Raw genomic sequence first — 14,870 nt, 5'->3', positions numbered from 1 at the left:
CCAGCCCCATGTCAAGCTTCCTGCTTGGTGGGGAGCCTGCTTCTCCCTCTCTCTTTGCTCCTCCCCCTACTCATGGTCTTTCTCTTGCTCTTTTTCTCTCTCTCAAATATACAAATAATTTTTTTTTTAAGGAAAATACTCTCTTCCCTTTGAGATTTTGGAAACTCAGAGTATTACCCTCTGTTAAAGACTGTAAAATGGTTATCAGCTGGTATGTCTTTTCCTACCCATAGTTAATTATTTCTAATAGAACAGTTTTTAGTCTGTGTTATTTTTTTAGTCAATAATTAAGAGTGGAATAACTTTTTTTTTTTTTTTACATCTCACCCCAAGTAGAAAGTGCTTGATGTCTCAGATACACTAGGTCTATGAATATCCGTTCATACTCTCTGAGCTTTTTGCACCAGAATACTTTTCTCGCATAATGAATGACAACAATTGACAAATTTTAGCATAGAAACCAAGAGGAAAGGTCATAGTAATATTTTTCTGGAAAGAGGGGAATAATAATGACCTCGGAATATTACTTGAGTTGAGTTATATTGAGTTGATGCTTTTAAACTCACATAATTTGTCAATTGAGTCTTCACTATTTTAAACAAATGTGGTGTTTTATGTCATTTACCATAAATCTTTCATTAAAGTAAACAATTTGAAAAAAAACCACACAGTTTCAAATATATGGTTCAACTACTTGAAAGATTCATTCCTATGTTGCCCACATATCATGCATGATGGGTTTCAGTATTTCTGACCATAACCTCACCTGTGCAGGAAACACAGGATCTTCGTAAGCTGGGAAAGGTCAGTTTTCAAAAGTCAAACAAACATAACATAGCTCTAAATGTTGCAAAAGGTCAATTCTTCTTACTGAACATAAATTATATTTTCTTTCATTTTGGTTATACACAAAACATATGTGAAAATATTCAGTAAGCTTTCTCCAACTGCAAGGATTTTTTTTTAAACATTAAGTTATTCAATACATTTCAAACAATCTAAAATTCTTATGTCTTGTTATTTCAGTTTATTAATGCTACAAATGCTATAAGTACTAAATTTACCTTGCCAAAACTAAAATTTACTTTCAAAATGAAAATATTTATTTAAAATAATTAAGAATATGAAAAATAGAGAAACAGACACACACAAAAAAACCCCTCCCAAACAACCCCACTTCCTAGAAAAAATTAATTTTAACTCTTTGGAGAATTGCATCCTTCTTTTCTTTAAAAATTAAAATGGAATTTTAAAAAATATGCTCTTTTATAACTTACTTTTAAGACTTAATAAACTTGTCTTTTTTCCATGTTTAAAATATAGCTCTACTCCATATAATCCAGTAATTCCACTTCTAAGTGTTCACCTGAAGAAAGCAAAAATGGTACTTTGGAAAGATATATGCACCCCTATATTTATTGCAGCACTGTAATAGCCAAGATATGGAGCCTACTGCATCCATCAGTAGATGAATGGATTAAGAAATGTGGTTTATACACACAATGGAATATTCCTCAGCCATAAAAAAATGAAGTCTTGCCATTTGAGACAACATGGATGGACCTTGAGGGTATTATGCTAAGTGGGATAAGTCAGAGAAAGACAAATACCATATGATTTCAAATGTACGTGAAATCTAAAAAACAAAGAACAACAAAAATAAAAAATAGAAACAGATTCATAGAGAGCAAACTGATAGCTGCCAGTGTGGAGGGGGTTAGAGAAAAGGCAATATAAGTGAAGAAGAGTAAAATACATAAATTTATAGTTATAAAATAAGTCACAAGGTGAAAAGTACAGCATAGGGAATATAGTCAATAATATTGTAATAATGTGTATGGCGACAGATGGTAACTATCCTTATGGTCCTGAGCATTTTATAATTTACATGGTTGTTAAATTATGTTGTATGCTTGAAACTAATGTATGCCAACCATGCTTCAATTAAAATTAAAAAATATATAGCTCTATATGATCTGTTCAGTGGCTACATTGTCTTCCATAGATTTAATGAACTTCTTAGTGATAGTTTGTTACCAATATTTTGTATTATAATAAGCACTATATCATATTCTTCTTATTAATATATAATTATTAATTTGTAACATTTTATTATGAATATATTTGACACATACAGTGAGCTTATAATGATTAAAATTAATAATTAGACTAATCAATCTATGGTCTTAGTTTTTGATGATGAAGATTTTAGGTATGTTTTTGATGTCATCACTAAAGTCATCAGGTCAAAACTCTATTTAAAAACTAAGTTTTTTATCCGAGTGTATTTAACGTGCAATGTTACATTAGTTTCAGGTGTACATGATTCAACAGCTTTATATGTCAGGCCTTGCTCACCACCAGTGTAGCTGCCATCTGTCACCATACAATGTTATTACAATACCATTGGCTACATTCCTATGCTGTGACTTTTATTCCCATGATTTACTCCTTCCATAACTGGAACACTGTATCCTCTACTCTCCTTCACCCATGTGCCCTACCGTCCCCTCTTGGAACCATCAGTTTGTTCCCTGCATTTATAGGTCTGATGTATTTGTTTTGTTTTTTAGATTTTGCAAAGAAGAGAGATCATGTGATCATATGTCTTGCCCTGTCAAGTCAAAACCCTGTTATTAATAAGATAAATTCCTTTTAAGCTTTCTTTTTAAAAATTTTTAAATTTTAGTTAGTTAACGTAGAGTATAATATTGGTTTCATGAGTACAATTTAGTGATTCATCACTTACATAGAACAACCAATGCTCACAAGTGCCCTTCTTACCAGCTATCACCCATTTAGCCCATCCCTCACTCGCTTCCCTCCATCAAACCTCAGTATATCCTCTGTCATTAAGAGTCTCTTATGGGGGGGATCCCTGGGAGGCTCAGCAGTTTAGCACCTGCCTTCTGCCCAGGGCGTGACCCAGGGTCCCGGGATCCAGTCCCACATCAGGTTCCCGGCAGGGAGCCTGCTTCTCCCTCTGCCTGTGTCTCTGCCTCTCTCTCTCTGTGTCTCTCATGAATAAATAAATAAAATCTTAAAAAAAAAGAGTCTCTTATGGTTTGCTTCCCCCACCTCTTTATTCTCTTCCCACCTATTCATCTTTTTTTCCCCTTAAATTCCACATGTAAGTGAAATCATATGGTATTTGTTTTTCTCTGACTTATATTTGCTTAGCATAATACACTCTCGTTTCATCCACACTGTTGCCAATGGCAAGATTTCACTCTTTTTTTTTTAATTTTTATTTATTCATGATAGTCACACAGAGAGAGAGAGGCAGAGAGAGAAGCAGAGGGAGAAGCAGGCTCCATGCACTGGGAGCCCGACGTGGGATTCGATCCCAGATCTCCAGGATCGCTCCCTGGGCCAAAGGCAGGCGCTAAACCGCTGCGCCACCCAGGGATCCCCATTTCACTTGGCGGGGGGGAAATTATTAGAGAGAAATGGAGAGCACAAATGGGGGGGGGGTGGAGCAGAGGGAGAAGCAGACTTCCCACTGAGCTGGGAGCCCAGGACAGGGCTCAATTCCAGGACCTTGAGATCATGACCTGAGGCAAGACAGACACTTAAGTGACTGAGCCGCCGAGGTGCTCCAAGATTTCATTGTTTTTGATAGCTGAGTAATATTCTGATACATATATATATATATATATATATAGGATGGATTAAGATGATATATATATATTTTATATATTATAAAACATATATATGTTTTTATATATATCATCTTAATCCACTCATTTTTTAAACTTTATTTTTTAAAAATTTTATAAGATAAATTCATATTTAATGTTTCTATAAATGTTATCTATGTCTCTGCTAGAGCATGTGCCATAATGACTAAATCATGTATTTATGTGTTTCTTTCTAGATTGAAAACTTACAATTAATGATATCACCTAAAAGCTAATCTACTGAGATTATGAACTATCACTGAGCACCCACTCCGAGCATCATCAGATGGAGTTTTAGTGACTCTGACTGAACTTTTAGTGGGGTCACAATCACACCTGTGCTGTATAATCCCTTCTTGCCTCATATCCCTGTCATATGTGCGTCCATTCTAAATATAATCCCCTTAGTCCTTTGCCCTCTTTTATATTTTCAAATCTATAATCACCATTCTGCTCAATACTTCTTATTCTGTCTTTTCCTTTAGAAGAGCTCCCTTCCTCCCCTTACATATTTCTTGGTGAATGGCTCTACTCTTAGCATTTGCCAGAGCCAGAAGCTTGGGAGTCATTCAAGGCATTTTCTAGTTCTGTCACCTTCTGTAGGCAGTCAGTCACCACATCCTGTTGATTTTCCCTACAAGTGTATCTCAAATCCATCCTAGGCATGTAGGAAATCAATGTAAAAGCTTTCTTTGTTTGAACGGCCCAGTAATGGAGTAGAGCTGCTAGACACATAACCTAGGAAGAAAAATAGACCTCATCACAAAGAACTGAGAATGTGGTTTTAGGAGGAAAGCACCTGGTTTGGTGAGGAAGAAAGAGCTCACCCTCTGGCGATATCTATGTGCTGACACACCATAGCTGGAGCACGTACACAACTGATTGGCTCAACCCAGTAATACATAACTCCGTGGCTTTAGATCACTGTACTTAAAGGAAAATAAATGATAATATCACATTGATTTGGGATCAAATACCATATGACATACTGGATGCTCTTCAGCAAGTTAACATTGATTTTTCAGAGTTTTTGTGCAAATACTGTTGACTACATGTGCCTGGTACAGTTCCTGGAATAGATTAGACCTGAAAAAATTCATAGCTATTGTTAATACTACCAACAACTATGATTACAAAGTAACTAGGATAAGCTTTCTTTGGCATAACCATTTAAAACCTAAATTAAAAACAATATTAAATGAATCTAAGAAACTGACAAAAAAGTCACTAAGTTTCAGTGCATCACACAGCAGAGCTATGGGTAGCTCTCTTTGGTTGCTCAGATTTATTTTACTGACTTTCTCATATATTCTGGTGCTTTAAAACATAGAGCTTCATCTGATAAAAAGGAAGAAGACATTAAAACATGGTAGTGTTAATAATTCAAGATGTAGGAAATCAATGGTCAAAGCGAGGGCATCACATTACCGGTGCTGTCGTAAGAACTAAGGGGCAATAAATTATATTTAACTTAACTGGGCATTTAGAAAATGAGTTGTTGAACCACATCTTCTAATATTGTTATATAATTCATCAGATTTCTGAATAATGAGGCATTCCTCTGTGAATCATTAGGCCAGAAAGTTTTAGGGATTGTTAAACTGAGGGAGATCTGAGTAGCTGGGTCCTGGAGTCAACAGTTGATGTAACACAACTTATTATTAAATTACTGGAGTTACTGTGGGTGAAATCAAATACCAAGAGGCATAAAATCCACACAAGTCTCCAAAAATGTATTAATACTAAAATGGGATTTTACTGGAGCTAGCATCCATTTGCAGATGTCTTCGAAAAAAAAATGCAGTGATGCCTAGACAGAGAGAGATCTTACTTACACTTCATGATAGGGCCAAGTGTGGAGAAGGCTGGGCGTATCTTCTCATGGATGTCTTTGCTTCCTTTATGTGAAATCAAGACAGGGGCCTGACCCCAAAAGTCCTGGGGTACACAAAGGTGACCGCTGACACTCTCTTTCTTCCCTTCCTGAATCCCTCCCTCTCCCCAGGCCCCCAGGCACTGCAGGCTCCAGCTTTCCAGTAACTCCTGGAGAATCCTGGATGCTCCAAAGAGACGCCTTCAAGTTAAAGGTGAGCATAGGGGGATCCCTGGGTGGCGCAGCGGTTTAGCGCTTGCCTTTGGCCCAGGGCGCGATCCTGGAGACCCGGGATCGAATCCCACGTCGGGCTCCCGGTGCATGGAGCCTGCTTCTCCCTCTGCCTGTGTCTCTGCCTCTCTCTCTCTCTCTCTGTGACTATCATAAATAAATAAAAAAAATTAAAAAAAAAAATAAAGGTGAGCATAGGCAGAAATGGTCGGCCTGCCTCCTTTTCTCTCTTTGAAAAAACTCTTAAAAATTGTGCTCCACCCCCACCGCCACCGCCACTCCTGACTTCTATCCTCTGGGGTCTCCCTACTTGAGAGGTGTAAAGATTGCCCCACGTGTCGGGGCCCATGGGGCTGCAGTCAGGGCAGGGGGTGCTTCTGGGGGGGAGGGGGGAGCCCGTGAAGGCAGCGTAGACCCGCCATCTGCCCTTGAGCATCTGCCTTGGGCCTCGGTTGCCCATTGGTGTTTTCAGGGGCGTGTGTAAGCAACTCAGTCCCCCAGCACACAGATCTGTCATTTGTCTCTCTCATCAGAGGACATCAGCAGGTGGATTTTATTATTATTTTATTTTTATTATTTTATTTTTTATTTTTTATTTTTAGCAGGTGGATTTTATATATTGGTTATTTTGCTGTAAAATAGCTGAAAGAAGTGAGATGCGAACCTCATGAGATTTCGAGATGAGGACACAGATGAACAAAGGTGAAGGGTGTGTTGTTGAGACTCTGGGGGGCAATTAAGGTTTCATCTTAGAGACTATTGCCAAGTCCTCAGTCTCCCCTTGGGAGGGTCTATGACTCCCTCAGGACTCTTCGGTGAGACATCCTTTTTTTATTCAGTTTTTACATAGTTTGGGTCCAATTGGCTCCCAGAGTGAAGGCAGGAATAATGTCGTAAAGGCCGTGCTGAGGTGTCTGCGTGGATTTCCAGAGAATTTCTTTTTGTTTTCAGGAGAAATAGTTTTCACTGTGAAATACAGTAAATGTTTACAGTGTATATTGCTTATACCCTGGAAATGTGCTTTCTTCACATACTTCCATAAATCTTTGCTTCCAGCCCTTAATTACTAACAGACTCTGTTTTCTGTCTGTCCTATGTGTTCTTTGTTTCTTCTTTCTTGTTTTCTCCTTTTAATTCAGGTATTTTTATGTCTTTTGCCTCTATTATCTCTTTTTCAGGATTTTACAATATTTTGTATTGTGGTAAAATATGCATAGCATGAAAATGGTCATTTTAACCATTTAATTTATTTTTAATTTGAGAGCAAAATAGCACCCGCGTGAGAGCCCACGCGGGAGGCGGGAGAGGGAGAAGCAGGCCCCCCGCTGAGCAGGGTCTTAGGGCTCAACCCCAGGACCCTGGGATCTGACCCCAAGCCAAAGGCAGACACTTAACCAACTGAGCTACCTCGGTGCCCCCATGTTAATCATTTTAAGATACAAAGTCCTGAAGCATTAAATATATTCACATTGTAATGCAACCATCACCAACATCCATCTCCAGAACTTTTTCATCATCCCAAAGTGAAACTCTGTACCTATTGAACAATAAGTTCCCACTCCCCTCTCCCATAGCCTGACAATATATTGGGGCAATTGGAGGAAATGGTATGCGTAAATCCAAGCAACAGCTGAACCATGGCCACAAACTTCCAGGGATGGCAATTTTTGGTTTTTCTCTGAGTGGTGTGAGGTTTAGTTCTGGTTCATGCTTACTTGAGGATAAAGACCACTAAGGGTTCCCTATGAAGTTCCCTCAACTTCATGTGAGCCCTGGGATCCCATCTCCATCTCTCCTGCCAGGCATTGCCATGATGCATAAGGATTTGAACTATAGGCAAGTGCATTCTTTTTTTTTTTTTTTTTAAGATTTTATTTATTTATTCATGAGAGACAGAGAGAGAGAGAGAAAGAGAGAGAGAGAAGCAGAGACACAGGCAGAGGGAGAAGCAGGCTCCGTAGGGAGCCCAACGTGGGACTCGATCCCGGGTCTCCAGGACCAGGCCCTGGGCTGAAGGCGGCGCCAAACCGCTGGGCCCCCCGGGCTGCCCTAGGCAAGTGCATTCTGAACTTGAATGACTTTAGTGCTTACCACTCAGACTTCCAAAAAAAATTGACCTAGCAGTTTCATGTTGTCTCTCCATATTGTCAGCACTTTCAAGTTTTATTATTATTTTTAAAATTCAGTATCTTTCAGGGTGCTTGGCTGGCTCGGTAGGTGGAGCATGCAACTCTTGATCTCGGTGGTGAGTTCAAGCCCCATATTGGTGTAGAGATTTAAAAGATTCAGTATTTTTCTTTATTCTTATAAGGATGGTAGATTGAAGTATCCAGCTTTCTATTACAAAAACTTGTGTTTACTACAGATTTTGTTTTATTTTAATTATTATTATTTGAGAGAGAGAGAAAAAGAGCATGCACATGTTTGCATGTGAACTGGGAGGGAGGGGCAGAGGGAAAGGGAGAGAGAATCCCAAGCGGGCCCCAACACCCAGTGTGGAGTCTGTTGTAGGGCTCAATCCCACAGCCCCGAGATCATGACCTGAGCTGAAATCAAGAGTTAGTGGCTTACCTGACTGAGCCTCCCAGGTGCCCTCCTAAAAATTTTGAAAAAATATTTCAATTTGGACTTTAATTAATGTCATATTTTATAGTCATTTTGGTTTGGGGAGCTCATTACTCTCTAGGAGTAGTTAGTTATATAGTGACTTATAGAGGAATTCCTAGAAGCACTTATATTCTTTTCCTAAAAAATATTGATTTATTTATTTTTAACTTCGAGTTGTAGTTGACCTCCAGTGTTACGTTAGTTGCAGGGACAATGTAGTGATTCAACAACTTTATTTATTTTTTAAATTTTAATTCCAGGATCCCTGGGTGGCGCAGCGGTTTAGCGCCTGCCTTTGGCCCAGGGCGCGATCCTGGAGACCCAGGATCGAATCCCACGTCGGGCTCCCGGAGCCTGCTTCTCCCTCTGCCTGTGTCTCTGCCCCTCTCTCTCTCTCTCTGTGACTATCATAAATAAATAAAAATTAAAAAAAAATAAATTTTAATTCCAGTATGGTCAACATGGTGTTATATTTGTGTCAGGTGTATAATACAGCGATTCAGTGATTTCAAAGGGTACTCAATGCTTGTCAAATAATACATTATGCTATGCTCCCCGTAGGTGTAGCTGTCGTGTCATCATACAACACTATGATAACATCATTGACTATATTCCCTATTCTGTGCCTTTTATTTCCATCACTTACTCATTCCATAATGGAAGCCTGTATCTTCCACTCCCCTTCACCCGTTTTGCCCATTCTGCTACTCTTCTCCCTTCTGGCCATCATCAGTTTGTTCTCTGTATTCATAGATTTGATTCTGCTTTTTGTCTATTCATGTGTTTTGCTTTTTAGCTTCCACACATAAGTGAAATCATATGGTATTTGATTTTCTCTGTCTGACTTATTTCACATAGCGTAATACCCTTTAGGTCCATCAATTGTCACAAATGGCAAGATCTCATCCTTTTTTATGGCTAATATTCCATTATATATAAACATACACCCCCCATATTCTTGATCCATTCATTTATTGATAGACACTTAAGCTGCTTCTATTATCTTGGCTATCATAAATAATGTTGCAGTTAACACTGGAGGATACATATATCTTTTGAAATAGTGTTTTTGGGGTAAATACCCAGTACTAGAATTATTGGATTCTATGGTATTTCTATTATTAACTTTTTGAGGAACCCTCATACTGTTTTCCAAATTGGTCATATCAATTTACATGGCCACCAATGGTGCACAAGGGTTACTTTTTCTCCACATCCTCACCAATCTTTGTTATTTCTTATCTTTTTTTTTTTTTGTTTTAGCTGTTCTGACAAATCTAAGGTGATATCAATGGATGGACCTAAGGTGATATCTCATTATGGTTTTAATTTGCATTTCCCTGATGATTAGTGATGTTGAGCATCTTTTCATGTGTCTGTTGGCCATCTGTATGTCTGTAGGTTATTTTTTTTGTCTTGTTGATGGTTTCCTTCACTGTGCAAAAGCTTTTTATTTAGACATAGTCCCAATAGTTTATTTTTGTTTTTGTTTCTCTTGCCTCAGGAGACATATCTAGAAAATTGTTACTAATGACTGATGTCAAAGAAATTACTGCTTATGTTTTCTTTTAGGATATTTATGGCTTCAGGTTTCAAATTTAGGTCTTTAACCCATGTTGAGTTTATTTTTTGTGTATGGTGTTGGAAAGTGGTCCAGTTTCATTCTCCTCACCTGAAGCAACCCCTGTTATTAGTTTCTGGATCCCCTTTAGGAGGTAGTTTATACATTTACATGAAAGGTAGTTATACTCAGCTACTCAACTTGCTTTCTTCACTCAGCAGGTATATCTTGGATGTCAACTATACTTCAAAAATAATAATAGGTCCCGAAATATACCTTGGAGATATTACATGACATTACATATCCCCGAGCTACTTCACATTTTATAAGATCAAAGACAGTATTCCATTGTATGACTGAACTGTAGCTTATTTAACTAGTCTGCTATTAATAGGAACTGACATTTTTTCTCAACATTTTGCTATTGCTGCAATACTGTAATGAATAGGGCAGCCCGGGTGGCTCAGCGGTTTGGCGCTGCCTTCAGCCCAGGGCCTGATCCTGGAGAACCGGGTCAAGTCCCACACCCGGCTCCCTGCATGGAGCCTGCTCCTCCCTCTGCCTGTGTCTCTGCCTGTCTGTGTGTGTCTCTCATGAACAAATAAATAAATAAATCTTAAAAAAATACTGTAATGAATATTCTTATATTTTCATCATTTCCCACATGTGTGAGAATATCTCTAGACTGAGGACCTTAGAAGTTGGATTGCTGGGTTGCAGGGTGTATGTCTTCTAAATTTTGATCAAAGTTGCCTAATTGTGCTGTATAAAATCTGTGAAATTTATTCTTCCACAAACAAGCACGAGAGAAGCCATTTCACCATTCTCAGCCACACAGTGCTTATCAAACTGCTTGATCTTTGTCACTCTGATGGGTTAAAGATGAAATTCCATTATAGGCTTATTGTACCTTTATCTTTTATGAATGAATTGGTGCTCTTTCCATATGTTTAAGAATATTTCCTGCATGTTGTCTATATCCTTTTGTTTATTTTCCTATTGGGATATTGTTCTGTTCTCTTACTGTTCATAGAGTTTTATGTATTTTTTTAAAAAGATTTTATTTATTTATTCATGAGAGACACACACACACAGAGAGAGAGAGAGGTAGAGACACAGGCAGAGGGAGAAGAGAAGCAGGCTCCATGCAGGGAGCCTGATGTGGGACTCGATCCCAGGACTCCAGGATCATGCCCTGGGCCAAAGGCAGATGCCCAACCACTGAGCCACCCACGCATCCCAAGTTTTATGTATGTTAAGGAAACTTTAACTGGCAAATGATTGAGACTTCCTAAATTATTGATGGGAAAATAATTGAAAAGCCCTAAAGACAGAAATATAGGATTAGTTGGTAACAAAAAGCAACTAGTGAAAAGGGTGGTGAATAGGAAATTTTTGTTTTTTTTACCAATAAAGCCATTATCCTCAACCTGCCACCCCTGATTCCCAACCTTCATTTTCTTTATCTGCAGATCAAGTCGTTGAATTGGTAAAGACATTTCAATATTAAAGTGACCTTTCATTTAGGATCTAGGAGGGAGTTCAAGGAAAACTAGTCCAAGTGACTATATACCTCTTGTGTAAATATTTTTGGTGACCTACAATTGCTGAGCTTCTCCTATACAGAAAAAAAAAAGCCTAAATTTGTTCCCTGTGGTTCTAGTGTTACCTCTGATTTTACTGTAAGCAGGACTCCACTGCTTCCCCTTCTCTTTGGGAATCTAGAGCTGCTTGCAATAAAAAGAAGAGAAGGTCTGTACCCCAAACTTGTGTTTATGCTGGTCCCTGTACCCACATGCCTCTCACTTGTCTCTGCATTTTTGCTACAAGATCATGTTCAGCAAGGGAAGGAAGTGAGACCACGTGGAATTTAGATGCGATTGAAGCAAAGAAAAGAATTTCTCTGGTTATTGTTGTGACTAAGAAGTTTGTATCACACTAACCTTTCCACCAAAAGTGACCATGAAATCTGGACAGAAGCCCCAACACCGTCATTTGAGTCGCTGGAGAACAGTCAGCACAGGCAAGACTTCAGAGGACACAATTCCCAGAAGCAGAGGACAAGGAAACAAGTTCCACACTCACCTTGGGTGCTTCTTCCTGAGGACGTTTGACAATTCATTGGGTGACGGTGTCGTCTGGGGATATGGAGGCGCGTGGGAAAGAATGGAGGGAAGGAAGAGTGAAGTCTCTGTAAGGCAGTGATTTCTCTGCTGAGGAGATAAAGGATTTGGTGTTTGTGGCTACTAGAGAGGCTGGAGTTTGAGAAACAAACCCTGGAGAGAGGAAGACCACAGAGAGTGAGGCTCCAAATATGATGCAATATCCCTTCAAGGCATTTTTTGATTTCCAAGCCACTAATGTGCAAGATGAGAGCCCAAGAAATACAGTAGAAGGTAAGAGTAGGAGTGTAAAGCACTGAGCAGAGGTTTTAGGAGCACAGGGTTCACGGAGTGCAGAGTAGGAAGCCAGGGCACTAGAAGGGAGGGACCCTGTGAACTGTCCAGGCTTGCGGGTGAGACTCAGAAGGCTGTGTTCCTGGAGTACGAGTCGCCTTGCAGAAACAGAGGCAATTTTTATACCTAAATATAGTCCTTAAATGAGATCAAAATGATCTGTCTCTACTTTTTGTACTGCTACAAGAAAACTGAACCTCTGTTGATTTACTACACCAATTGTCTTCACAATTTTTGAAATATAATGTTTAGTTTCAATGTTAAAAAATTGCATGCTAATAAACAGGAGAAATGATCAAGAGCCAAGGGAAGAAGTAAACAGCAGATACATGCTTATAGGTGCTCGAGGTTTTCGGTCAGAACAAGGATGAATAATTATTGGAAAAAACTAGTTTTTTTTTTTTTTTGATGTTCAATATCTCTAATCATCAGGGGCAATGCAAATCAAAACCTCAATGATGTCACCTCACATCTGTCAGAATGGCTACGATAAATAACACAAGAAACGATGAGTGTTGCTGGCAAGGATGTGAAGAAAAAGGAGCCCTCATGCATGGTTGGCAGGGATGCAAACTGGTGCAGCCACCATGGAAAACAGTATGGAGGTTCCTCAAAAATTTAACAATAGAAATACCATATGATCTAGTAATTCCACTCTTGGATATTTAACCAGGGGAAATGAAAACACCAACTCAAAATGATATACACATCCCTATGTTTATTGCTGCATTATTTATAACAGCCAAGACATGGAGCAACCTAAGTAACCATTAACAGACAAGTGGCTAAGGAAATATGCACAATGGAATAAATATTACACGGCCGCAAAAGGGTGGGATCTTGCCATTGGAGACAACATGGATGGAGATAGAAGGTATTTTGCTAAATGTATGTACTGCCAAAGCGAGCACGAGGGTATTTTGGTAAGTGAAATAAGTCAGAGAAAGATAAAACACCATATGATCCCACTCATAAATAGTATTTTATTTTATTTTATTTTATTTTATTTTATTTTTTTAAATAGTGTTTTAAAGCATGAATAAAGAAAAAGCAGAATTAAACTTATGAATACGCAGAATAATCTAATGGTTGCCAGTGGGGAGGAGGACGGGGTTGGACAAAATGAATGAAAATGCGAGGGAGATACAGACCTTCCCTTATGCGGGGAGTAAGTTGCAGGAATAAAAAGCCAGAGCATGAGGAATACAATCAATGACGGTGTAATAGTGATATAATGACACAGATGATAGCTACACTTGTTTCTTTTAAAAAAATTTTTTTGATAGCTGCACTTGTGATGACCATAGCATAACGTATAAACTTGTCAAATTGCTAAATTATATACCCCGAACTACTGTAATATTGTATGTCAACTATATTCAAATAAATAAAAAAACTAGTTTTTTTAACCTGAAAATAAATTAAATACAATTTTATAAATAAGTTAAATATAATATTGAGCTCAAATTTCCCAAAAGCCTTTATTGATGAACACTTTATATTCCCAGAAGTTTCTTCAGGGCATGCTTCATATCTTTGTTCCTAAGACTGTATATCACAGGATTAAGGAGTGGGGTCACTACAGAATAAAACAGAGTGACGATCTTCTGTGTTCCAGCTTCATGCTCAGATGTTGGGCTCCCATACATGACGAGGACTGAGCCATAGAACAGTGAAACCACGGCCAGATGAGACCCACAGGTGGAGAAAGCCTTTCTTCGTCCAGCTGCGGAAGGGACTTTCAGGACTGCTCTTAGGACCAGAGTGTAGGATCCCATGATGAAGAGAAAGGGAATAATGAGGGGCAGAGGACTTAGAGTGGAGAAGACAAGCTCTACCACAGGAGCTTTTTTGCAAGTGAGCGCTAGAAGAGGACCTGGATCACATAGGAAGTGGTCAATGATCCTGGATCCACAGAAGGACATTTGGGAGATGATGATGATGGGAATCAAGAACCAGAAGAAACCAAGTACCCAGCAACTGACCACAAGACTGGTGCAGAGACGTCCTGTCATAATGGTTGGGTAGTGTAGAGGCCGGCAGATGGCAAGGTACCGATCAAACGCCATAATAGCCAAGAAAAAACATTCTGTAGAACCCAAGGAGAAGAAAAAGTAGAACTGGAGAAAGCACCCAGAGAAGGAGATGACCTTGGTGTCAGAGAGGAAGTTGGCCAGCATGTTGGGGACAGTGGAGGTGACATACCAGATCTCTAGGAAGGAGAAGTTGGCGAGCAGGATGTACATGGGAGTGTGGAGTCTCTGGTCCCAGCGCACGGCACAGATGATAGACCCGTTGCCCATGAGGGTGAGGAGGTAGAGAACGGAGAAGAGCCCAAAGAGGAGGAGCTGCCCCTCCCTGGAGCAAGGGAAGCCCAGGAGGATGAAGCCGGAGATGGTGCTGGACGTGTTGGTGGTGCTGGAGACTTTCATGGGTCTGGGAGCGTGAACAGATGATTACAT

At 39.3% G+C, this 14,870-nt stretch overlaps 1 protein-coding gene across 1 annotated transcript; it reads right to left on the bottom strand.

The window, feature by feature from the left end:
- Positions 1–13,904: 13,904 nt before the first annotated feature.
- On the bottom strand, positions 13,905–14,870 carry LOC112915013 (olfactory receptor 11G2-like). Its single transcript, XM_025992314.2, has one exon. The coding sequence runs from the start codon at positions 14,838–14,840 to the stop codon at positions 13,905–13,907; it is 936 nt and encodes a 311-aa protein (XP_025848099.2). The 5' UTR covers positions 14,841–14,870.

This window comes from Vulpes vulpes, chromosome 10 (genome assembly GCF_048418805.1).
Source record: "Vulpes vulpes isolate BD-2025 chromosome 10, VulVul3, whole genome shotgun sequence".
Lineage (NCBI taxonomy): Eukaryota > Metazoa > Chordata > Mammalia > Carnivora > Canidae > Vulpes > Vulpes vulpes.
The sequence above is the reverse complement of the archived record's forward strand: the minus strand, read 5'-3'. Positions and strand labels throughout refer to the sequence as shown.

What these genes read in the sequence shown, in the direction of transcription:
- LOC112915013 (XM_025992314.2), bottom strand. Translation starts at nt 14,840, where the DNA reads ATGAAAGTCTCCAGCACCACCAACACGTCCAGCACCATCTCCGGCTTC.